Source organism: Pinus tabuliformis, chromosome 1_1 (genome assembly GCF_031772625.1).
Source record: "Pinus tabuliformis cultivar Carrire ecotype Pingquan chromosome 1_1, CPIR1, whole genome shotgun sequence".
NCBI lineage: Eukaryota > Viridiplantae > Streptophyta > Pinopsida > Pinales > Pinaceae > Pinus > Pinus tabuliformis.
In genome coordinates, this window is record NC_142297.1 from 892,830,695 (window position 1) to 892,855,751 (window position 25,057).

A 25,057-nucleotide genomic window follows, 5' to 3' on the forward strand; every position below is an offset into this window, starting at 1 on the left:
ATCAAAATGAAACCCTCAAAAAAGGAAGTAGTTGCAACTTTAATCAATAAGGACTCCACCAAAATCAAGGGTGAACACACCATTTTTGTAGTTAGGCACCCAAGTGTACATAACAAAGAGAACTAGATCTTAAGGTGCCTCTAAAAATAGAGAAATGCCCTTAAGAAAAGTAGTGCACATTAAAGACTTGCTAAGATATACAAAGAAAACCCAAGAAGGGGAAGAAGTACCCATTTATGAGAAAATACCTCAGGTAGAACAAAAACCATTAACAACAACATCAAGTAGAGGTAAGGTATCACCATCCTTGGTTTTACCCCATGCCATGGTAGAGATGCAAAAGGCTAAAATTGAAGCTCATAGATGGAAAATAATATCAACAGAAAAAGAAAAAGAAAAGGGAGACATGGTAAAGCTATAGAATCAAACAAAGAAGTTAAGAGAAGATTTAATGGCACTAAAAATACAAGAAGAGGAAAATAAGTATCAATTCATAAAGGAAAATCAATTACTCAAGCATGAGTTAGAGAAGACAGGAAAATTCTATCAATGATGACATAATTGGAATATTGGAGGGATGTTTGGGGATCGTGGCCCACCTATCCATGGAAATGATAGACTACAGGACATTTTCCAGGATTTATGCCTTATTTCTCAAAGAAAAGTGATGCAGATTCCAAACCTTCCGTTTGGCACATCAAGGGGAATTTAGTATTGAGACACTAAAGGCAATCGTACAAGCATACTAAAATGGTAATATGGAAGAGAAAGTAAGATTATGTGAACTCTATCTCCACAATCTCTTCCTCTCTCAGCCACATTCTCGGGATCCCAACCATTATGAAGGATATGCGCAACTCATGGCCTTAACATCATGGCTTACACATGAGGAATTGAGGGTTAAATAATTAAAGAATTATAGGGAAGAAGAGTTGTTGAGCTCTCTTTGTATTAGAGTAGAAGTTCCCAAACCAAAAACTATTTTGGCTTCACATTAAATCTTATCTCCAAATCAAGTGGTAGCTCCAATATGGAAGGATAGATAGGAAGAAACAATATCCCACTTTGAATATACATTGATATTGTTGAGGGCCGAAGCTAACTAGGTCTACCAAAGGGACGACACTCCTTGCTCCATACCCTCTAGATTAGGGCACCTCATTCTCCCTCTACTCTACAATCTACAATATCTGAGACACCATTTTACAAAAGATCACTACATATATTGGGGACAAAATGAATTGGATTTGGGTTTAATCTACCTCTCCTACTCAAATCTCCAAATCAAGTGGTAGCTCCAATATGGAAGGATAGATAGGAAGAAACAATATCCCACTTTGAATATACATTGATATTGTTGAGGGCCGAAGCTAACTAGGTCTACCAAAGGGACGACACTCCTTGCTCCATACCCTCTAGATTAGGGCACCTCATTCTCCCTCTACTCTACAATCTACAATATCTGAGACACCATTTTACAAAAGATCACTACATATATCGGGGACAAAATGAATTGGATTTGGGTTTAATCTACCTCTCCTACTCAAAACAATAATATATTTTAATCAAGGAAGAGAAGAGAAAAAGTGGAGAGAGATGGAGAATTATGTGGGATTTTATACCAAGGGTACCTCACCAAATATGTTGTTTGGGACATTAGAAAGTAGTGCAATGAATTACAGGATAAGGATCAACATGAGTAAGGGGTGTGATTGCACGAGGATGTGCAACATTCTAAGCTCTAAGGGGATGATGGCCCCCTACATTGGCTATCACATAGGGTCATTAGGAGCACTATTTTTGCCTCTTTCTCTCAAAATGCACATAATTTGACCTTGTCTAATGTACAATATCATTGTTTGCCATGTTTAATCATGACTAAGTTGCTTCAATGATTTAGTCATGCTCATGTTATTACTTAATTTTTGGTGTAAATACGGCATTAACGTGAAAACAAAACATGAGAAACCTTTTAAATAGTAGCCCTACGATAAATCAAGGATCATGTTTTTGCTGTAGCTACACTCATCCCAACACTACTCTAGTCCACTTAGAGGTACCTCACTAGGTGGGGACTGAATTTTTCAGGTGGTGTTAATCCAAAAAACAAGGCCCTATGATTTTTAAATTTTAGAGTAACACCCAAGGTGCCACTTTCCCCACCATTAGATAGGGTGTTGACCACTAATAAATACGTAATAGGAAAAAGGTGTGCTTTACACATATAATGCACAACATATCTAAAGTTTATTTTATCATGGATTACTAATTAAAGTCGGAAGCTATAGGAGGATAGTATACTTATAACAAATCGAAGCCCACCAATTACTTGACTTTACAATGTGACGAACATTACCCAATTTTGCGATGTGGTGGACATAACTTGAAATTGCAATGTGATGAATAGTCCAAATGTCACAATGTGATGAACATTTCCCATTATTACAATGTGATGAACATAACCTAAAATCACATTGTGATGAGCAAAACTTTATATCTAATGAGCACACCCCCAAATCAATTTCAAACATGGACAACCATTGTTAGCCGTAGTCAACCATAGGCACCCATAGTTGACCATAGCCAACCATAATCAACCATGGCTAATAATAGTCACTCATGGCCAACCATAACCAACCATGGGAAACAATATCAACAATGGTCAAAAAATTTAACTATGGTCAAACATTTTCAACTATGGTAAAACATTTTCAACTATAGTCTTTCATGGCTAGCCATAGACAACTATTAGTCAATCATGGTCAAATGTGGTCTACCAAAGACAACATGGTTAAACATTGTCAACTATAGTCAACCATAGTTAACATGGTTGACATCTACCATGGGCATCCATGGTTGACCATAATTAACCATAAACAACATGGTCAAACATGGTCAATTAGCTCAAAGCATGGTAAACCTTAGTGAGCCATGATCAACCATGTGGACCATGTTCGACATGATCAACATGGACAACCATGGTCAAGCAAGATCATTTCTTTTCAGGTAGGTAGAGGAATGGCGATGAGCAAATGAGAAATATTCTGAGGAAGAGATGCGAAGGAAGATTGAGAATCCATTTGTTTAACAACCTTCAAAACCTTTGAGAAATAGCCTCAAAATCTGATCCCGTAGTTAAGGCCGGGTCTTTATACTAGGGAGGAGAAGTGGGAAGGATCCATGTCATTAGAATTCGAACCAATTAATTTAGTTCATGAGAGAGGGTCATTGTCACTCATTCTAGCGAGTAGAATGGTTAAAAATAATTATCTATGGTCAACCATAGTCATCCATAGACATCATGGTCAACCATGGACAACAAAAGTCGGCATGACCAATAATAGTAACCCATAATCTATCATAATCAACTATAATTAAACCTAAACAACCATGGTAAACTATAGTGAACCATTATAATCAACTATATTTTCACCAAAATAAAACATTGTCAGAACCTATGAAATCACCGCAAGAAACAAGAAAAACATTATCGATAGACCATATAAAACCACAATTAGGTAATCTCGACTATTTTAATGTTGAGATCTGTACATATAGGCCAGAAATGGAGAGATACACGTCTCTCTGGCGTAATAATAAGATAAATTATTGGGAATATAATACCCTGCGTTGGCAACGGCGTTCGTCGCCACTGACAAGGTGGAGGAAACGACACTGCATTGATAAAGTGACTCCACATTGTGTTAGTTTATATTTCTATGATCGAAAGTGCGCCCTCCATTAGCATTTGAAATCATAAATCAAAGAATTTATCTATCAGTGGAAGTGCACGTGCTTGCCTGCAATTTGATCATATTTCTGAGTAACAACTATATATTCACTCGCTCCCACTCAATACTCAGAGTGGAATTTGCAGCCGAGATTATCAGACGTTCATAAATGGCCATGGCCTTCTCTTTTACAAAGCTATTTGTCGTCCTCCTCATTCTGGGTGCTGTTTTGGGAACAAATGCAGCGGATCAATGTGTGGTGGAGTCGGAGGCGTTGAAGCTGGCGCCGTGCATGGACGCCGCTCAGAACGCAAACGCTCCCGTCTCAGCCAGCTGCTGCAACGCCGTTCACAAGTTCTCCACCGATCCCGCCTGCCTCTGCTCCGTCTTGCTCTCTAAAACAGCCAAAGCTGCAGGGATCGATCCAGCCATCGCCCTGTCCCTCCCCAAGCGTTGCCAATTCTCTGACAGACCCGTTGGTTACAAATGTGGAGGTAAAATGAAACAAAATTCATTTATACTTGGATGGTAGATTTTAGAATATTTTATTTGGCTGAGAGATTTTTGGAATACTTTAAAAAACCAAAACTTAATTATTTGACTTAGCTTCTCTCCATCAAATTTTTAACATATATCAAAATCTGAGATCAAATTACACTTAGTGATTCATACACCATCTTCATAAAAGAATTCTACACTACAATATAACGATAATGATTTTTGTTGGCAGCCTACACTGTGCCCTAAAGAGATGACCAAGCTGCCACGCTGCCTGCATGCGGAAGTTCTATGTAAACTGGACTAGGCTGGACTGGACTGAGATTCTCAGTAGATATATCACACTATATATGTATTGTAAGCATATGGAAGTGTGTGCGCGCTTAGGCTCAATGTAGTTAATAATGATAATAAGGCGATGGAGCAGGATATATGTAATTGCTCTGGGATCGTTGCGTTGTTTAATGTGGGTTAATACACATGTCTACAAGTTATATGTAATAAATGAGATAGCGTGCAACTTTGCATTTGCATAGGATTGTTTCAGAATATTTTTGTTATATATATATATATATATAAGAGAATAGTTTAATTATATGGTTAAATATTTAAGATTACTAAGGATGTATGGTACTTTAATACATTTCACCACAGTTTTACATTTCACAAAACTTTGGTGGGTGATTAGATATATACTATAAATTATTAAGTATTAAATTTAGTATTAAATTACACTTAGTGATTCATACACCATCTTCATAAAAGAATTCTACACTACAATATAACGATAATGGTTTTTGTTGGCAGCCTACACTGTGCCCTAAATGTCTTCTAAATTTAAATTTTTTTTTTTTCTTCAAATCTCTCTATATAAATAACTTCAAATTTTAGTAATATCAACAATATATTCCCTACAATACACATTTGGCGGCTCGTTGGGAAGCTTAATGGCATAGGCATAGTTTTGTTGTTTCTTCCGTGCAAAGAAAAATAAAGGAAAACAAATATAACCAATTGCTCTGAGCTCTTGATTTAAAGGAAAACGAATATAAGCAATTGCACTGAGCTCTTGATTACTTGAACACATTGGCATCGGCTATAATATGAGTTTATTAAATTAATTTTACTTAATTGATCAGTAAGATATATATTAATGATAAAGTAAGATATATATTAATGATAATGTAAATATATTATTGTATTTAAAATTAAAATTAGTTTATATATATATATATATATATAAATAAATAAGATTGTTTATTAATTTATGTGAACCTTGAAATGATTGATACGATTAATTGATAATAAAATATATTAACTATAATGTAAATATATTATTGTATTATATTTATATTTATATATATTTATATTTATATATATATATATATTGCTAATTTATTTGAGTCTTGAAATGATCGACACGATTAATTTATGGTTTAATTTGTTGCAATCTATAGGTATTTAAGACATTAAAATCTCCAAAAAATCACATGCCTAAGTTACATCAACACTTAGCATGACTAGATTTTTTCCCACAAAAATAACTTTTACAACTCAGAATACCTTAACATAACACTCTATCATCATTTGCTTTATACCCCATAAACATTTATAAATAATTTTTATTTCTTTTACAAATCTATTAAAAATTTAAATTAATAACCTTTTTCACATAAAATACATCAACAAAACACTCCTCCACCACGATACATTCTAAATATATTTATAACAAAATTTTAATAAAAAATACTTACCCATTCACTAAAGTCATTTACTTTGTCAATGTCTTTCGATTTTTTTAAACATTATGTCTTTCCATAATAATCATAATACCAAAGCCGAAAAAGTAAAAGACTCTGTCAGCACTTCATAATTCGCATCTTTTCAACTATCAATAAAGCCACTATCATCGAAATTGGGAAGACATTTATTTTGTCGATGTCTTTATCCGAAATTTATTAACATAATCTTTCCTCTTAATAATCATAATCTCAAATCTCAAAAAGAAAAGACTTTGCAGGACTGAAAAAGCAAAACACTCTGCAAGTGGCAACATTTCAAGAAGACCGCAACATGAAAAGCGTTTGTGCTGTCAATGTCTTCATCCATCTACAGGTGCTATTATATATTTAAATTCCCCAACACTGTCCTTACAACAGAAAGATGCATTCTTACATATGAATAACATGCAAGGACTCCGTGAATATTGTGTATACGGATTATGAAAAGAGGCAATCAAATATTAAGCAAGCATGAAGCTTTGGCAAAGGTTTTAAAACCTACTTTTGACCAGTTAATATGATTGTAGATCTCTCATATATCAGATGGAAGGAATTTGTAATCAGGATAATAATGTTCTTTACAAGTTTCTAAAGTATGTGTTATTCTAATTTATTTCGCTAACATAATTTTTTTTAAATTAATTTAAAAAAAATCGAATATATATTACATAACATTGAGTTAGTCTTTTATTATCTTTTATTACTTATTATAAGTGTGATAAGTTAGCTATCTAAATTAAAAAATAAAAATTAAATATATACTAACATAATCATATTATTAAAAGTGATTAAGTTGTGATTATTACAATATAAATTGAATATATACTAGCACAATTATATTATTAAAGTGGTTTATATATATTGATAAATACTATTTTTTACCTTGAAAAAAATTAATAGCAAGTATTGATGTATATCAACAACTTTTAATGTGGTTGTGCTAGCTGACAACCAACATGCATGAGGAGAACTTTTAAATTATAGTTGTCTTTGATTGATTATGGTTGACTGTAGTCAAATATGGTCAACATATGGTTAAATAAGAGTGACCATGGTTGCCCATGGTTAACTACATTCAACCATAATCAATCAAGGACAACTATAATCTAATAATTCTCCTCATGCATATTGGTTGTCAACTGACCATGGTTGACCATGTTTAATTATAGTTGATTATGATTGATTATAGTTGGCTAAGGTTGACCATGATATTATCGGATGCAAGGAATTTGTAATCCGGATAATAATGTTCTTTACAAGGTTCTAAAGCATTTGTTATTATGATGTATCCAACAAACATAATTCTTTTAAATTGATTTAAAATAAATTGAATATATATTACAGAACATTGAGTTAGTCTCTCATTACTTATTACTAAGTGTGATAAGTTAGCTATTTGTATTAAAAAATAAAACTAAAAATTGAATATATACTAACATAACCATATTATTAAAAGTGATTGAGTTTTTTTTTCCCAGGAAAAATCGTAATTTTGTTAATGAAAACAAAATTACATGTTGTAGATGCTTATAAAGAATTCATCAAATCAGTCAAGACTCGTGATCATAGATCCAATACAAAAAACTATAGTGAAACATGTTACCCTTTCCTCCATTTCTTCTTTTCTACTTTCCACCATTCTCTTTGAGATGGAGTGGTTGTTACACAGGGGCTTCACTAACGAAGAAATATAATATCACATGCATTCATATTGGGGTATAAAAAATAAGAAAAACACAAAATAATATATTGACTATATAATAGGGATTAGAGGGGTTTTTATATGTTATATAATAATATATATATTATAGGGTATTTTTTATACAAAAAAATAGCCTAGAGGAGGCAAAAAAGAGGCGCGAGTATCATGCTGTGTGAGTGATAGCGCACTGTCTATTTTGCTGGGCAAGAGCTCTGTTCGTAGTCCAAAAAGAGGTAGGAAGTATCATGGCCGTGGGAGTAATCGAAAACACAACCTGTTCTGTTGGGCTAGATGTCTATTCACAACCTTTATTCGGAGGCCAAAAACAGGCATGGAGTATCATGGCCTGTGGGAGTAATCCACAGCACAACCTCGGCTTTGTTGGGTGAGACCTTTGTTCACAACAACAATCTCCTCTATTTGGGCCTTCTCCACCCCCATTTTAGGGTAACTTCTCGTTAATGGAGTGTGTTGATGCAATAATGGGGAAACGGTCAAGGGTATAAGTGTAAGTTCTCTTTTCTTGGGGTAATCAGATAGAGCGTAAAGCATCAAGGGTAGGTTCCAAGAAAGTGGTCACATGTTTGGCCATGCGTGGATGGATTCACCTCTAGCCTCAGGGTACATCGGAATTGCATGATTCTAGCTGGGTAGAGCATGGTTTGCCTGACTTCTTATTATTTGTTATGCTCTTAACCTACAAGACGATTACCAGAACACCAAATATGCGAAGAAATATACCCAAAACATAGAATAATGAGAAACAGGAGCAAGTATTTTATTATTCAGAAAGCAATGTTCACTTGCCTCTTCGAGGGGGCAACCTCCAATAGAGCAGAGCTCGATTACAAAATAAGACACGATGCTCCTCGCAGGGAGTCTCTATCCTTTATATATGACTCATACATGCAATACCATGGTTCTTATTAATACCATCTATCTAATACCATGGCCCATTTGCAACTAACTGTGGTCCCGTCATTAATTGCGGGTTAACCACTTACAATTATTAATATGGGCTTTATTGACTCCTTACTTAACTATAACTATGACTCGATCCTACTACATGAATAAGGGGGTTAGGGTGGGACCCTAACATGCCCTCCCCCTTAAGAATAGCCTTGTCCTCAAGGCTGAAGCTACGAAAACTGCTGAAGAATAGTGGCTGGTTCCCAGGTTGCATCTTCCAGAGAGGTGTCTTTCCACTTGACGAGGACTTCCTAGATCATGCAGCCACGCAGGTTCTGTTCTCGTGTGTCTAGGACCTGTTCAGGTTGGAGCCAGATTGACCCTTCTTCATCCAATTTAGGTAGACTGGTTTGAATTCTGCAATTGTTCCCAATCACTTTCTTGAGGCATGAGACATGGAAAACTGGATGGATTTTTGCAGTGGGTGGCAAAGCTAGCTTGTAGGCCACTTCTCCAATGCGCTGAAGTACTTGATATGGTCCGTAGAATTTTGGAGATAGTTTATGACAACCCTTGTCTTTGAGTGAAGTTCGCTTATATGGTTGCAACCTCAAAAATACTTGATCCCCTTCTTGAAATTGGCGCTCCGAGCGATGCTGATCTACCTATTGCTTCATGCGGTTTTGAGCTTGATGAATATTCTCTCTAAGATGGGCGAGCATGGTTGTGCGGTTTTGTAGGAGTTGATCCATTGCTTGTACCTTGGAGCACCCCTTGATATAAGAAGTAGGGGAAGGAGGGAGTTGACCATAAAATCCTTCATAGGGAGTCACTTTGGTGGTGGCATGATAGTTGGTGTTATACCACCATTCAGCTAGAGGCAACCACTGTACCCATAGATGTTGCTTTTCTGAAGTGAAACACCTAAGGTAGGTTTCCAGACATTTGTTGACGACCTCAGTTTGACCATCCGTTTTTGGATGATAAGAAGTACTGAGTTTTAGTTGGGTGCCTTGTAACCTGAAGAGTTCCTGCCAAAATTTACTGGTGAAGATCGGGTCATGATCAGACACAATAGAAGTGGGCATGCCATGCAATTTGAAGATCTGATCCATGAAAGATTGAGCGACCAAAGTCGATGTAAACGGGTGGGGTAGGGCACAGAAATGAGCATACTTAGAAAGTCGGTCCACAACCACCATGATGACTGACTTGTTTCTTGACTTTGGAAGACCTGTAATGAAATCCATAGAAACCTCTGTCCATATAGATGCCGGGATGGGCAACGGTTGTAATGTGCCTGGTGCTTTGACTGTCTCCCCTTTGTGGCGTTGACAGACATCGCATTCCGCTACAAAAGTAAGGATGTCCTTTTTCATGCCTGTCCAAAAAAATGATCTTCTAGTGCGAGCATATGTCTTCTGAAAGCCTGAATGTCCTACAGTGGGGGATGAGTGCAATTCTGCCAAAATGCGGCTTTTGAGGGTGGATGTTGGTGATATTACGACTCTGTCCTTGTAGCGAAGAATCTCATCCTGCCACAAGTAGCCCTTGGTGGAATTTGGATCCGCCTACAATTGAGTAATGAGTTGGGAGAGCCTGCGATGTGATAACCATTCTCTGCGAGCCTCTTCAATCCATTTTGGAATGGGAAAGGAAATTGCAAGCAGGGTACTTTCCTCCTCAAATTGGCGAGATAATGCATCTGCTACACTATTTTCGCGCCCTTTCTTGTAAATGATCTCATAATCATATCCCAGCATTTTGGCGAGCCATTTATTTTGTTGTGGGGAGGATAGGCGTTGCTCCAAAAAATATTTAAGACTGTGATGGTCTGTGTGGATTTGGAAACGTCGCCCCAGTAAGTAAGGTCACCAGGTATCTACTGCATGTAAGATGGCCATCATTTCCTTTTCATAGGTAGATTGTCCCAGATTCCTCCCACTTAGTTGTTGGCTTGTGAAGGCCAAGGGTCGACCTTCCTGCATTAAGACTGCCCCAATACCCGTACCCAAAGCATCACATTTAATGACAAAAGATTTGGTGAAATCAGGTAGTGCTAAGACTGGAGTGGAACACATGGCATTTTTGAGAGCTGTAAATGCCTGTTGTGCAGCATCATTCCAGAAGAATGAATTTTTCTTCAGGAGTTCAGTGAGGGGCTTCGCAATGCGGCCATAATTGCGGACAAATTTGCGATAATAGCCTATGAGACCAAAAAATCCTCTCAGGATCTTCAAGGTCTTAGGTTGAGGCCAATCCTACATTGCCTGGATCTTTTTGGGGTCCACCTTGACACCTTCACGCCCCACAATGTGGCCCAAATACTCAACTTCTTCCATGCCAAAAGAACATTTGGACATCTTAACAAATAATTTATGCTTGCGGAGCAGTTGCAAGGTCAGATCTACATGTTGAAGATGTGCGGCCCAAGTGCAACTATAGATGAGGATGTCATCAAAGAAGACAAGGACAAATTTCCTGAGATATGGTTTGAGAAGGTGGTTCATAAGGCTTTGAAAAGTAGATGGGGCATTACAAAGACCAAATGGCATGACCAAGAACTCATAATGGCCTTCATGAGTTCTGAAAGCAGTCTTTGGAATGTCAACTTCCTTCATGCGAATTTGGTGGTAGCCTGAGCGAAGATCCAACTTAGTGAAGAATTGAGCCCCATTGAGTTCATCCAACAAATCATCAACAACCGGGATGGGAAATTTATCTTTGACTGTCAACTTATTGAGGGCCCTGAAGTCTGGACACATCTGCCATTCCCCATCTTTCTTGAGCACCATGACCACCAGTGATGAATAAGGACTAATGCTGGGACGAATGACACCTGCTTCCAAAAGTTCCTTGATTATTTTTTCTATTTCATTCTTTTGGGTGAATGGATATCTGTATGGGTGCACATTTAGTGGTTGGACCCCTGGAACCAAGGTGATGCTATGATCATGTTCCCCTCACGAGGGTGGAAGCTCATGAGGCTTGTCAAAGATTGGCAGATGGTTATTTAAAATCTGTTGCATCTCAGGATGAATTGGCAGAGAATTAGGTTCAACAGCCTAGATGGCATTGAATTGAGCGATAACTCCATGATGGCCCTTTTTTAGCAATTTTTCCATCCTATGTGAGCTGATGATAGAGGGATCTCCCGCCTGGAGTCCACAGAGGGTATATGTGAAATTGTTTTGCTTAAAGCTCATATATAACTCCTGAAAATCCATTGTGATTGGCTCAAGAGTGCAAAGCCATTCAGCATCGAGGACAATGTCGCACCCTCCCATGTGTATGGCAAACATGTGGGTCTTCAACTGATAATCCCCCATTTGAAGTTTGACATTTTCACAGCAGCCTTCACATTTCATTGTTCTCCCATCCGCAATTTGGACTTGGAAGTTAGAAACTGCTCGTACAAAACAATGCACTGCTTCCGCGACTTTTTGATGGATGAAATTATGTGTACTTCCACTATCAATCAAGACTACTACTGGGAAATGTTTAATAAAACCTCTGATTTTGAGAGTTTGAGGTGAAGAAATCCCTGCCAAAGCATGTAGCGAAATAACTGGTTTGTCAGGGACATTGTCCTTCTGGTTGTCTTCTTCTACCTCCTCCGGTTCCTCAAGTGGTGGGGCTTCCTCCGATGAGCTGTAATCAGTGGCATCAATTTGAAAAAATTTAGGCTCCTTGCATTTATGACGTGGGGTGTATTTTTCATCGTAGTAGTAACATAATCCCTGTTTTCTTCTTTCAGCCATTTCTGCAGGTGACACCTTTTGAACCTTAAGTGTTTGAGTCGTGCTGTGAGCCTGTGGGGGGCAACCCTTGGCGATGAAATTTGGGCGAATGAACTAGGCTGCTAACGCACGTTCCACGTTACGAGCTACCTTGCAAGCCTCCGACCATGTGGGAGGGTGGTGTAGTCAGACGTTGTCTTGTATGGCCTCTTTAAGACCGCTGATAAAACATTCCGTGTAGAATGCATCTAAGAGATCCCTAGTGCGGAAAGCTAAGGCTTCAAAGGCTGTAACTTATTCATCCATTGTGCTAGTCTATCAGAGCTTAGTGAGACGACCCAAAAAAGAAGATTCCTGGTCAAAGCGCTATGTAAAAGCTTTTTTGAAGGTGGCCCAAGTCAGAAAACTTCCATTGCAACGTTGATGCCACTCCCACCATTGCCATCTTGCATTGTCCAAGTACATGCTCCCCACCATAAGCTGAGTCTCATTGTTGGGTCCCTATAATACTAGTGATTACCCCATTACTATTGTAGTTATACCCCTTATTTATATTGTTGTGCCCCTATTACCCCCATATTGTTATTTCTGTGCCCCATAGAATCCCTATATTGTTATTTTTGTGGCTTTATATTATTATTGTTAGGTCGGCTGGATTATATTGTGACTCCTTAGACTCCTATATATAGAAAGGAGGTTTTGTCATTTGTATCATCCAAGAATTGTTCATTTATTTAATGTAAAGGAGGTTTCCCCCTCGAAGAGGCTGAATTCTAAGACGTTGATCTATCTTTTCTATCTTTTCTTGAGCTGGTTTCATAACATTTAGTATCGGAGCTTTGGATTCTAGGGTTTCGCTGCTCCAAACAGGTCATCATGGCATTTTCGCTATAACTTTTTTTCTGTGACGTTTCAGGAGTCGCAAAACAAACCCATTTGAGAAGAAATTGAGCTAAACCTTGGGTCCGAATTTCAGAGCTTTGCGCGCGATATTTGCAGAGATATGATCTGAGGAAGTTGGTCTTTTTGCAGACTCCTGAATTACATTCAAAACAGGTGACCTGGGGAAAATCGTCATAACTTTCTTTCTGGGGATCGGATTGAAATTTCGTAAGAAGGTACAAAAATAGGACGGACTGTAGCTTCTTTTGTGTGTGTTTCAGATTCAAAGGTTGAAACAATGACTCGTGGCACGTCGTACAAATTCGCTCTACTGAACTAGTCTAAAAGAAAGTCACTGTGGGAGATTTCACATAACTCTTCCTTGGAGAATCCAATTTGGCTCAGACTTGTGGCATTGGAAAGAGGACGCAGCAGGCTACTACAAGTAGCAATTTCAGAACTAGATGATCCTAAATTACAGAGATACATCAGATTCAATATCATGCTTCTATAAAGTGAAAAAAGGTGTGTAGTTTTTTTTTAAATTTTTGTGTAAGCTTGGTTTAACGGAATTCAAAGGGCATAGTAAAGCATTATTATCGGTAACTGATGCCCCAAGGAAAGAAAATGCAAACACCTAGTAAGGAACCTGAAAGCTCTAGCATGACTCATGAAGAAAAGGAAGAAATGCTACATGATATATCAAAATTACAAGAACAAGTGCAACAAATGTCATGCTCACAAAAGTTAACAGATGATAAGATAAATGGCGTGGAAGCTAAGATAAGTGGCGTGGAATCTAAGGTAAATGGCATGGAATCTAAGATAAAGGGCATGGAAGCTAAGATGGATGATTCGAAGACAGATTTGAAGAGAGACATGGCAGATTTGAAGATAGATTTGAAGACAGACATGGAAGAATTGAAGAAGTTGCTACAAGAAAGGGTCACTAATGGTGAAAAGGTAGTAAAGGAAACTCATGATGAGAACAAAAGAAATGTTAATCATGATTCCATAGACGCTAATGTTGGATCGAAGAATCACCATATTCCAAAAATCGATATGAGGAAGTTTGATGGCAAGGATCCCGCCACATGGATATTACAGATGGAGCAATTCTTCGATCTCAATAATGTGCAAAACGCACAAAAGGTACGTATGGCAACTGTATATTTGGAACCAAATCAGTTTGTATGGTATCAATGGCTTTGTTCTCGTAAACAATTTATCACTTGGGCAATTTTTACGGAAGAATTGATAGCACATTATGAAGATACAAAAAGCAACACTTTTTTTAGCCAATTGATAAGTCTCAAACAAAAGGGTTCAGTAATGGAGCACATTGAGGAGTTCCAAAAATTGAACATAAGGGTAAAAGATATTCCAGAGGAGCATAGGATTGATGTGTTCATAGGGTCTTTAAAGGATAATATCCAACATGATGTTCGCCTTTGGGAACCTGATTCATTAGAGAAGGCATTCAGGTTAGCAAGAAAAATGGAAAGCAAAATTATGGCAACCAGGAAGCATACCACTCACAACTATAAAGACGGAAGTGTTGTTGCCCCTAGTCTTCCACAACCTATAAGGTTGACACCACAACAATTGGAAGAAAAAAGAGCAAAAGGGCTTTGTTACAGTTGTGATAGCAAATACACTAAAGGTCATAAGTGTGCTGAGAAGAAATTATTCTACATAGATTGTGAAGAGGAAGAAGAAAAGGAGCAAGAAAGGTCAAAAGAAGAAGATATACTCCAGGAACAAAGCCTAGATGAAGAAAAAATAAATCCGACCATATCTTGTAATGCATTGGCAGGAATTACCACTCCTCAAACCATCAAGATAGAAGGACAAATCAAGAAGAAAAAGGTAATAGTGTTGATTGATTCAGGAAGCACCCACAATTTTATTCATTGTAGGGTAGCAAAAGAATTGAATTGCTTCCTATATCCAGCACCAGAGTGTCAAGTGATGATTGCAAATGGAGGAACAATAAATTGCTTTGGAAAGTGCCATAATATCAAGCTATCCATGGGAGAATATGTATTGACTAGCCCAATGCTTTCCATTCCAATGGGAGGTGCTGATGTTGTACTAGGAGTCCAATGGCTACAATCCTTGGGTACAATAGCTTTTAATTTTCAAGAACTTTTCATCAAATTTTCTACGGAAGGAAAGGAAGTTGAATTAAGGGGTATTGCAGGGAAACCAGGAAAGATAATCAGCTCTAATGGTATGACAAAGCTTCTAAAAAAGGAGCAAAGAGGTGTAATTGCACAATTATGTTCGCTAGATGTTTCCACATTGGAATCATCTATTTCTCCAGATCTCCAAAAAGTCCTGGACAATCATTCCAAGGTATTTGAGACTCCCAAGGGTCTCCCACCTATGCGTGATCATGATCATGCTATTCATCTGATTCCAGGAAGTGTTCCTCCAAACATCAGGCCGTACAGATATCCCTATGTCCAAAAAAGTGAAATTGAACGTATGGTTGCAGAAATGCTAGAGGCTGGTATAATTCAACCGAGTCAAAGTTCTTTCTCAGCTCCAGTAGTATTGGTGCACAAGAAGGATGGATCATGGCGCATGTGTCCGGATTATAGGGAGCTCAACAAGCTCACTATTAAAGATAAGTTCCCCATTCCTGTTATTGATGAATTACTGGATGAATTGCATGGATCAATTTACTTCACCAAGTTGGATCTTCGTTCGGGATATCATCAAATCAGAATGAAGATTGAAGACATTCCGAAAACGACATTTAGAACTCATGAGGGTCATTATGAATTTTTGGTCATGCCTTTTGGCCTTACCAATGCACCTTCAACATTTCAAGGTTTGATGAATTCAATTTTCAAACCATTCCTTAGAAAATTTGTGTTAGTATTTTTTGATGATATACTAATCTACAGCAAGTCTTGGAAGGATCATGTTGAACATGTTGACAGGGTGCTACAACTATTGGAGGAGAAACAATTATATGCAAAAAGATCCAAATGTTTCTTTGGAGTCCAGGAGGTGGAATATTTGGGTCATATTGTATCTCATGAAGGAGTTAAGGTAGACCCTAGCAAAATTAAAGCCATTAAGGAATGGAAAATCCCCACATCCATAAAGCATCTGCGAGGATTTCTTGGGTTGACAGGGTATTATCGCAAGTTTGTTAAGAATTATGGGAGAATAGCAGCACCTCTAACAACATTATTGAAGAAAGATTCATTTTCATGGACTCCGGAAGCAACAAAGGCCTTTGAACATCTTAAAGAGGCAATGTGCCAAGCACCGGTCTTAGCTACACCGGACTTCACAAAAACCTTTATTGTGGAATGTGATGCTTCAGGAAATGGAATTGGTGCTGTTCTAATGCAAGATGAAAGACCCATTGCTTTTGAAAGTCGTCCAATCAAGGGAAAGTTTTTAAGCAAAGCTATTTATGAGAAGGAAATGTTGGCAATACTCCATGCACTTAAGAAATGGCGACCCTACCTAATGGGAAGACACTTCAAGGTAAAAACGGATCATGATAGCCTTAAATACTTTTTAGAACAAAGATTATCCTCTGAAGAGCAACAAAAGTGGGTCACAAAGATGTTGGGTTATGACTTTGAAATCATCTACAAAAAAGGGAAGCAAAATGTGGTGGCAGATGCACTCTCAAGAAAGGATGAGGATGTGGAAGCATTGTTGTGTGCCATTTCTATTATCCAACCAGATTGGATAAACGAAGCAAGGGAGGAATGGAAGAATGACGAAGAAGTGTGGGCACTTATTCGAAAGCTACAACAAGATTCCAGTACTTCTGATACATTTAGCTGGCAAAATGATTCGTTATGGTACAAAGATCGCTTATACCTCTGTAAGAATTCCCAGCTAAAACAAAAGATTCTTATGGAATTGCACACTTCTCCCTTAGGAGGGCACTCAGGATTTTTAAAAACTTACCACAGGGTTAAGAAGGAATTTTTTTGGGATGGCCTTAAATCAGATATTCAAAAGTTTGTGGCGGAATGTTTGGTTTGCCAACAAAATAAAGTTGAAACAATTAAGACACCGGGTCTATTACAACCTTTATCCATTCCAAGCCAACGTTGGGAGGAGGTTTCAATGGATTTTATCACAGGTTTACCCAAGTCTGAGGGAAAGAGTGTCATCATGGTGGTAGTTGACAGACTTACCAAGTATGCACACTTTTGTGCATTATCACATCCATTTAAAGCCAGTACAGTTTCTACTGCATTTATGGAAACAGTTCAAAAGCTACATGGAAACCCAAAGATTATTGTAAGTGACAGAGATCCCATTTTCACTGGAAATTTTTGGACAGAATTATTTTCTTGTCTTGGTACTCAGTTAGCTCATAGCTCATCTTATCATCCTCAATCTGATGGGCAAACTGAGATAGTAAACAAATGTTTGGAAGGATATCTTCGTTGCTTTGTATCTGATAAACAGACACAATGGGTCAAATGGTTGCCTCTGGCTGAATGGTGGTATAACACTTCCTTCCATACAACAACAAAAATGACCCCATTTATGGCACTTTATGGGTATCAACCACCATCCATCACATCATATTTAAGAGAAAATTCTAAGGTTCAGGCAGTGGAACATCACATCGAACATCAACAACAAGTCCTCCAACTCTTAAAGGATAACCTCGTGTTGGCACAAAATAGAATGAAACAACAGGCAGATCAACATCGCAGTGAAAGAAGTTTTGATGTAGGTGATTGGGTATTCCTACGGCTACAACCATATAAGAAAATGTCCCTAAAGCAAGCTAAGAAGGATAATAAATTATCACCAAAGTATTATGGTCCGTACAAGGTGTTGCAAAAGATTGGTACTATGGCATACAAATTGGAGCTTCCTGCAGCTTCTCGATTGCACCCAGTTTTCCATGTTTCATGTTTAAAGAAGGTTATAGGTGACAAGCTCCCAATTCAAACAATATTGCCAGAACTTGATGAGGAAGGAAAAATTATATTGGAACCGGAAGCAGTCACAGAAACAAGAACTCGACAGCTACGAAATCGATCAATTTCAGAGTATCTTATCAAGTGGAAGAACTTATCCGCTGAAGATTCCACATGGGAGGATGAGAATTTTATGCAGAAGTATCCAGAACTACTCAAGCGTTGAGGACAACACTTTTTTGAAGGAGAGGGGCATGTTGGGTCCCTATAATACTAGTGATTACCCCATTACTATTGTAGTTATACCCCTTATTTATATTGTTGTGCCCCTATTACCCCCATATTGTTATTTCTGTGCCCCATAGAATCCCTCTATTGTTATTTTTGTGGCTTTATATTATTATTGTTAGGTCGGCTGGATTATATTGTGACTCCTTAGACTCCTATATATAGAAAAGAGGTTTTGTCATTTGTATCATGCAAGAATTGTTCATTTATGTAATGTAAAGGAGGTTGCCCCCTCGAAGAGGCTGAATTCTAAGACGTTGATCTATCTTTTCTATCTTTTCTTGAGCTGGTTTCATAACACTCATTATCTAAGATGTTATTCATATTGAAATACTGCTCCATTTGTGTTATCCATGCGGCCGGGTGAGTACCATCAAATTTATGCATATCCAGCTTGGGAGGTTGCGGACGGGATTGTTGGTGGGTGCCCCAAAGGTGAAGAGAGCGGCTAGACTCACCCTCACTGTGTCCATTGCCAGTATACGCCTCCTCGCGGGCTTCCTCCTTACCTTTAAAGAGTGTGTGAGTTAGTATGTCAAACTGAGATTGGATGGCTTGCAAGGATTGTTCAAGTTTGTCGATCTTCTCATTGGCCATAGTTTGAGCTCTAGCATCTACCATGCACCGATCCTATGTACTTGAAATTTGGGACCGCCTGAATTTTTTTTCATTGACAATTGAATGGTACCACCTTGCTCAGCTCGTCATCCTGATTCTTATGGGCTAGATCACCAATAAGCGCCTAGGGGGGTCTCATACACTTTTTTTTTTTTTGAAAACTCCTAACGGAGTTTTACTCCTTTCTTAGGAATACTGCAGTAGCCGAATCCCCAAAATGTCAATGCTACCAAAAGTCCTGCGAAAATCACGCCCCGGTATAGGAACCCCACACAACTACTCAGATCTGGTGGATCTGAGAGATCTGAATGGCTGATCGGATAGCTCTGAGCGGCGACACCGACTGCTACTGCGGATCTGATGGATCGGAAAGGCTGGTCTGCTAACTCGGAACTGCGGGACTGATGTCTGCTACTGCTACAACCCCACTTGCGAGATCTGATCTGACAGAGATTATGCGTGATCCCGAGATAGAAAAGGGAACTATGGTCTCGAGGAGTGTCAGGTGCTACAGATCGCAATATACATAAGGGTCTGATAGTAGTACTCGGCCCAATGTTTCAGGGCTCTAACTAAGGAGGATCAACCGTACCCTTAGCCGTACAACCCGACTACCCTATCGTACGGGCGAGTAATCTCTCCGAGTGCTATTCTCGGTGTACTGTAGCAGCAAGACGGCCGATGGTTTATCTATGGCGAGGTTTCAAAGGAGCTAGGGGGCTTCCGATATACCTAGAGGGTACTTGGAAGACAGTCCGTGCACGGTTCTGTCTAATGCGCTACTACTCGAAGGGGTACCCACAGGGGTTACAAGGGAGTCCAACAAGCGTGACCACCTCTTGTATTTCCTGCATGCTTGCCTCCCCAAATCCGCAGGTTTATGCACTCAACGACAGATCCCGTGGCTTAAAGATGCCGGAACACGTCTCTAGCAAAAAAAAAAATTGGTAAGAAATGGAGATCCCATCGGCCCTGGAAAGAGCTCTGATACCACTTGTTATGCTCTTAACTTGCAAGACAATTACCAAAACACCAAATATGCGAAGAAATATACCCAGAACATAGAATAATGAGAAACAAGAGCACGTATTTTTATTATTCAGAAAGCAATGTTCACTTGCCTCTTCGAGGGGGCAACCTCCAATAGCCCATTTGCAACTAACTGTGGTCCCGTCATTAATTGCAGGTTAACCACTTACAATTATTAATATGGGCTTTATTGACTCCTTACTTAACTATAACTATGACTCGATCCTAGTACATGAATAAGGGGGTTAGGGTGGGACCCTAACATTATTAAGGTGGGGGGAGCTGTGGATCGATCTTATTCTTCCTTTAGGCGAAGAGTTTCATGGCCCGTGGGATTAATTAAGAGTGCGACCTATGTTTTGTTGGTAGAGAGCGCATGGAACATTTGTTCTGTTGGGGAAACTAAGGTAACATTCATCTATTTGTATGGATGATGATTCTGGGCATGGAAGGATCTTGTCAGGGTTTTTTTTATTCGAAAGTAGATGAGACAAATTGTATTAATGGGTTCGAGATGGAATGCTGAGAATGGAATGTGAAGGTTTTGTGGACAGTTATTTTCTTGGACAAGAATTTCTACTAAATCTCTAGGCCAGTTACCACTTTCTGGGAGTAAATTTGTAAACATGTCATTTGAGCTTGGGTTCAGTGTGGATTGCACTAGCTGCTGCCATCGCCGGGGAGAAGTCTGAAATCCATAGAATGTGATCATAGTATTTCTCATTCATCTGGCATTGTGTTTTATCTGAAGTGTTTGGGGCTACAAAAGCAGTCGAGGTGGGCTTGGCATATAGTAGAGAAGGTTTTTTTACCAACGTCGAATGTTGACAAGCAATCCAGGTATTTTTAATCGTTTTCATTTTGGGGGCTACAAATTAATTATTCTGGTGCTTTAGATAATGATTAGGATTTTGTTGTTTTGTGCTTTAGATAATGATTAGGGTTTTGTTGTTTTCGGCTGAACAAGGCTTTGTTGATGAAAATTCTTGCATATGGTGGAGAAGGTTTTGTTTACTCTTTTCCTTCATGAATGACTGGTCAAATTTTATGAATCCATCGATTGGTGTTTCACAAGCAACAAGATGGGACCTTTCATTCCCTTCCCCACGACTGCCTTCTAAAGATAGAATCCCATTTGGCATCAAGAGATCTATTAGAGTTTGACCTACCAGATATCCATGAATCCTCTCTTTCGAGACGAACTACCACCTATGAAAAGGTTAAGCACCTCTTCCGTCAGATCCAAAACTTCACCGTTGCACTAGCTCTAGCCATGGAAAATCTAGATCCACTAAGTTTCTAGTGTTAAGCATAACACTATTTTCTATTCGAATAGATACTCATTTAATACCAGGAATTCTCACCCTAAATTAGGGGTATTCTCTGCTTCGTATGAAGAAAATGATCAAATTATCATGTAAGTCACATTTGTAGAGTATGCTTAATCACCTATATAGAGACTTTCTTGCCTCCCAATAGGCATGGTGACAGAAAACGGATCTCGTGATTAGGCAATCCATAAGCTCATATAAGATCTACATCGACCAGTGTAACGAACCTTTCAATTGCTCCAAACATGCAAAAGAGAATGAGTGCAAAGGTGGAAAAAGAAAGGCAGAAAACATATGCCAGATGTCAGATGTTATGTTGATGAAAGTTGGACTCTAAATGAGTCTTGGTAACAAGTTTAAGCTAACAATAACATTGTTGGGAAAAATGTTTCAATATTTTTACTTTTATTCATCTGTAATTGTCAACTAATGGAATTGACATTAGTACCCAAGAAGCAAGTTAAACAATATGGAAACATCATATGCTCCATACCATAATCTCTTGTACCAACTTAGAAGTCCTTGAAAATTCTTTAAAAAGGTAAAAACCTCAATATGCTTTTCGTGAAGGCTGAAAATGACAACATTTGTCCAATATTTGCTTCAACACAACTCGAGAACACAATCCCACTTTTGTTTTCCATTTGATGAAAATCCTCTGATATACCAAAGCTCAATATTAGGGTAGTCATCTCGGTCATGGACTCCTTATGTGCACTCATTGGTAGCTCTCCATATGAAACTGAAACAACAAAAAACATTTTTTCCAAGGATAGAATTGATAAATCCACTGAGTTTGAATTTGAAACAACACATCGCATTTTTTCCAAGATTGGAACTGATAAATCCATTAAGTATGAAACTGAAATGACACACCACATTTTTTCAAGAGGATGGAATCGATAAAGAGAGCATGAATTTCATTCTTGATTTAATTTTTCTAACAAATCTGTAAATATTTTCTCAGAGATCAAGTTGTTGAGAAAGAATCAGATAGATATGCCCTTTTTCTTCCATTACAACTTAATTGCAATCATTTTCTTGCAAGAAACTAGGAGAATTACTTTTATTTCAAAGGAGATATGAAGCTTCCACAAAGCTAATAAAAATCCCATCCTGCAAGACTCATAAACGTGGAATGTGTCAAAGAGTTATAAATAACATCTTCATTCAAATGATAGAATTGGGAAAAAAATAACAGCCTGAAGATATCAAGATAGAGACAAAAAGAATGATGAGATCAACATCGCATAAGTAGCAAAACTTTATACATTCATCATTTATTTTGAATTAGAGGACACAATTTGTCTTTTACATTGATGGAGCTAGATCCAGCTTGCATTGGTTAACTAAAATGGCCTAAGTTGTATTGAAAGATGGGCACTATATTCAGATAGAGCATAAAGCATCCAGTGTAGGTTCCAAGAAAGTGGTCACATGTTTGGCCATGCGTGGATGGATTCGCCTCCAGCCTTAGGGCACATCGGAACCGTATGATTCCAGTTGGGTAGAGCATAGTCTGCCTGACTTCTTATTATTAAGGTGGGGGGAGTTGTGGGTCGATCTTATTCTTCCTTTAGGCAAAGAGTTTCATGGCCCGTGGGATTAATTAAGAGCGTGACCTATGTTTTTTTGGTAGAGAGCGCATGGAACATTTGCTCTATTGGGCAAACTGAGGCAGCATTCATCTATTTGTATGGATGATGATTATGGGCATGGAAGGATCTTGTCAGGGTTGTTTATATTACTGAAGGAGATGAGACAGATTGTATTGATGGATTCGAGATGGAATGCTGAGAATGGAATGTGAAGGTTTTGTGGACAGTTATTTTCTTGGAAAATAATTTCTACTAAATCTTTAGGTCGGTTACCACTCTCTGTGAGTAAATCTGTAAACATGTCATTTGAGCTTGGGTTCAGGGTGAATTGCACCAACTGCTGCCATCACCGGGGAGAAGTCTGAAATCCATAGACTGTGATCATAGTATTTCTCATCCATCTGGCATTGTGCTTCATCTGAAGTGATTGGGGCTACAAAAGCAGACAAGGTGGGCCTAGCATATAATAGAGAAGGTTTTTTTTATCAGTGTCGAATGTTGACAAGAAATCCAGGTATTTTTAATCGTTTTCATTTTGGGGGCTAAAAATTAATTATTCTAGTGCTTTAGATAATGATTAGGATTTTGGTGTTTTGTGCTTTAGATAATGATTAGAGTTTTGTTGTTTTCGGCTGAACAAGGCTTTCTTGATGAAAATTCTTGCATATGGTGGAGAAGGTTTTGTTTACTCTTTTCTTTCGTGAATAACTAGTCAAATTTTATGAATCCATTGATTGGTGTTTCAGAAGCAACAAGATGGGACTTTTCATTCCCTTCCCCACGACCGCCTTCTAAAGATAGAATCCCATTTGGCATCAAGAGATCTATTAGAGTTTGACCTACCAGATATCCATGAATCCTCTCTTTCGAGATGAACTACCACCTATGAAAGGGTTAAGCACCTCTTCCGTCAGATCCAAAACTTCACTGTTGCACTAGCTCTAGCCATGGAAAATCTAGATCCACTAAGTTTCTAGTGTTAAGCATAATGCTATTTGCTATTCAAATAGATACTCATTTAATACCAGGAATTCTCACCCTAAATTAGGGGTATTCTCTGCTTCGTATGAAGAAAATGATCAAATTATCATGTAAGTCACATTTGTAGAGTATGCTTAATCACCTTTAGAGAGATTTTCTTGCCTCCCAATAGGCATGGTGACAGAAAATGGATCTCGTGATCAGGAAATCCATAGGCTCACATAAGATCTACATCGACCAGTGTAACGAACCTTTCAATTGCTCCAAACATGCAAAAGAGAATGAGTGCAAAGGAGGAAAAAGAAAGGCAGAAAACATACACCAGATGTCAGATGTTATGTAGATGAAAGTTGGACTCTAAATGAGTCTTGATAACAAGTTTAAGCTAACAATAACATTGTTGGGAAAAATGTTTCAATATTTTTACTTTTATTCATCTGTAATTGTCAACTAATGGAATTGACACTAGTACCCAAGTAGCAAGTTAAACAATATGGAAACATCATATGCTCCATACCATAATCTCTTGTACGAACTTAAAAGTCCTTGAAAATTCTTTAAAAAGGTAAAAACCTCAATATGCTTTTCCTGAAGGCTGAAAATGATAGCATTTGTCCAGTATTTGCTTCAACACAGCTCGAGAACACAATCCCACTTTTGTTTCCCATTTGATGAAAATCCTCTGATATATCAAAGCTCAATATTAGGGTAGTCATCTTGGTCATGGACTCCTTATGTGCACTCATTGGTAGCTACCCATATGAAACTGAAACAACAAAAAACTTTTTTTCCAAGGATAGAATTGATAAATCCATTGAGTTTGAATTTGAAACAACACATCACATTTTTTCCAAGAGTGGAACTGATAAATCCATTAAGTATGAAACTGAAATGACACACCGCATTTTTTCAAGAGGGTGGAATTGATAAAGAGAGCATGAATTTCATTCTTGATTTAATTTTTCTAACAACTCTGTAAATATTTTCTCAGAGATCAAGTTGTTGAGAAAGAATCAGATAGATATGCCCTTTTTCTTCCATTACAACTTA

The 25,057-nt window shown here is 38.0% G+C and overlaps 1 protein-coding gene across 1 annotated transcript; it reads left to right on the forward strand.

Annotated features, from left to right (window-relative positions):
* The first annotated feature begins 3,846 nt into the window (after positions 1–3,846).
* Positions 3,847–4,713, forward strand: LOC149217278 (uncharacterized). The gene is made up of 2 exons (XM_089391334.1): positions 3,847–4,225; positions 4,462–4,713. The coding sequence occupies exons 1-2, from the start codon at positions 3,901–3,903 to the stop codon at positions 4,476–4,478; spliced, it is 342 nt and encodes a 113-aa protein (XP_089247460.1). The 5' UTR covers positions 3,847–3,900; the 3' UTR covers positions 4,479–4,713.
* The last annotated feature ends 20,344 nt before the right edge of the window (positions 4,714–25,057 follow it).

Coding starts and splice junctions, on each gene's coding strand:
- LOC149217278 (XM_089391334.1), top strand. CDS start 3,901: ATGGCCATGGCCTTCTCTTTTACAAAGCTATTTGTCGTCCTCCTCATT.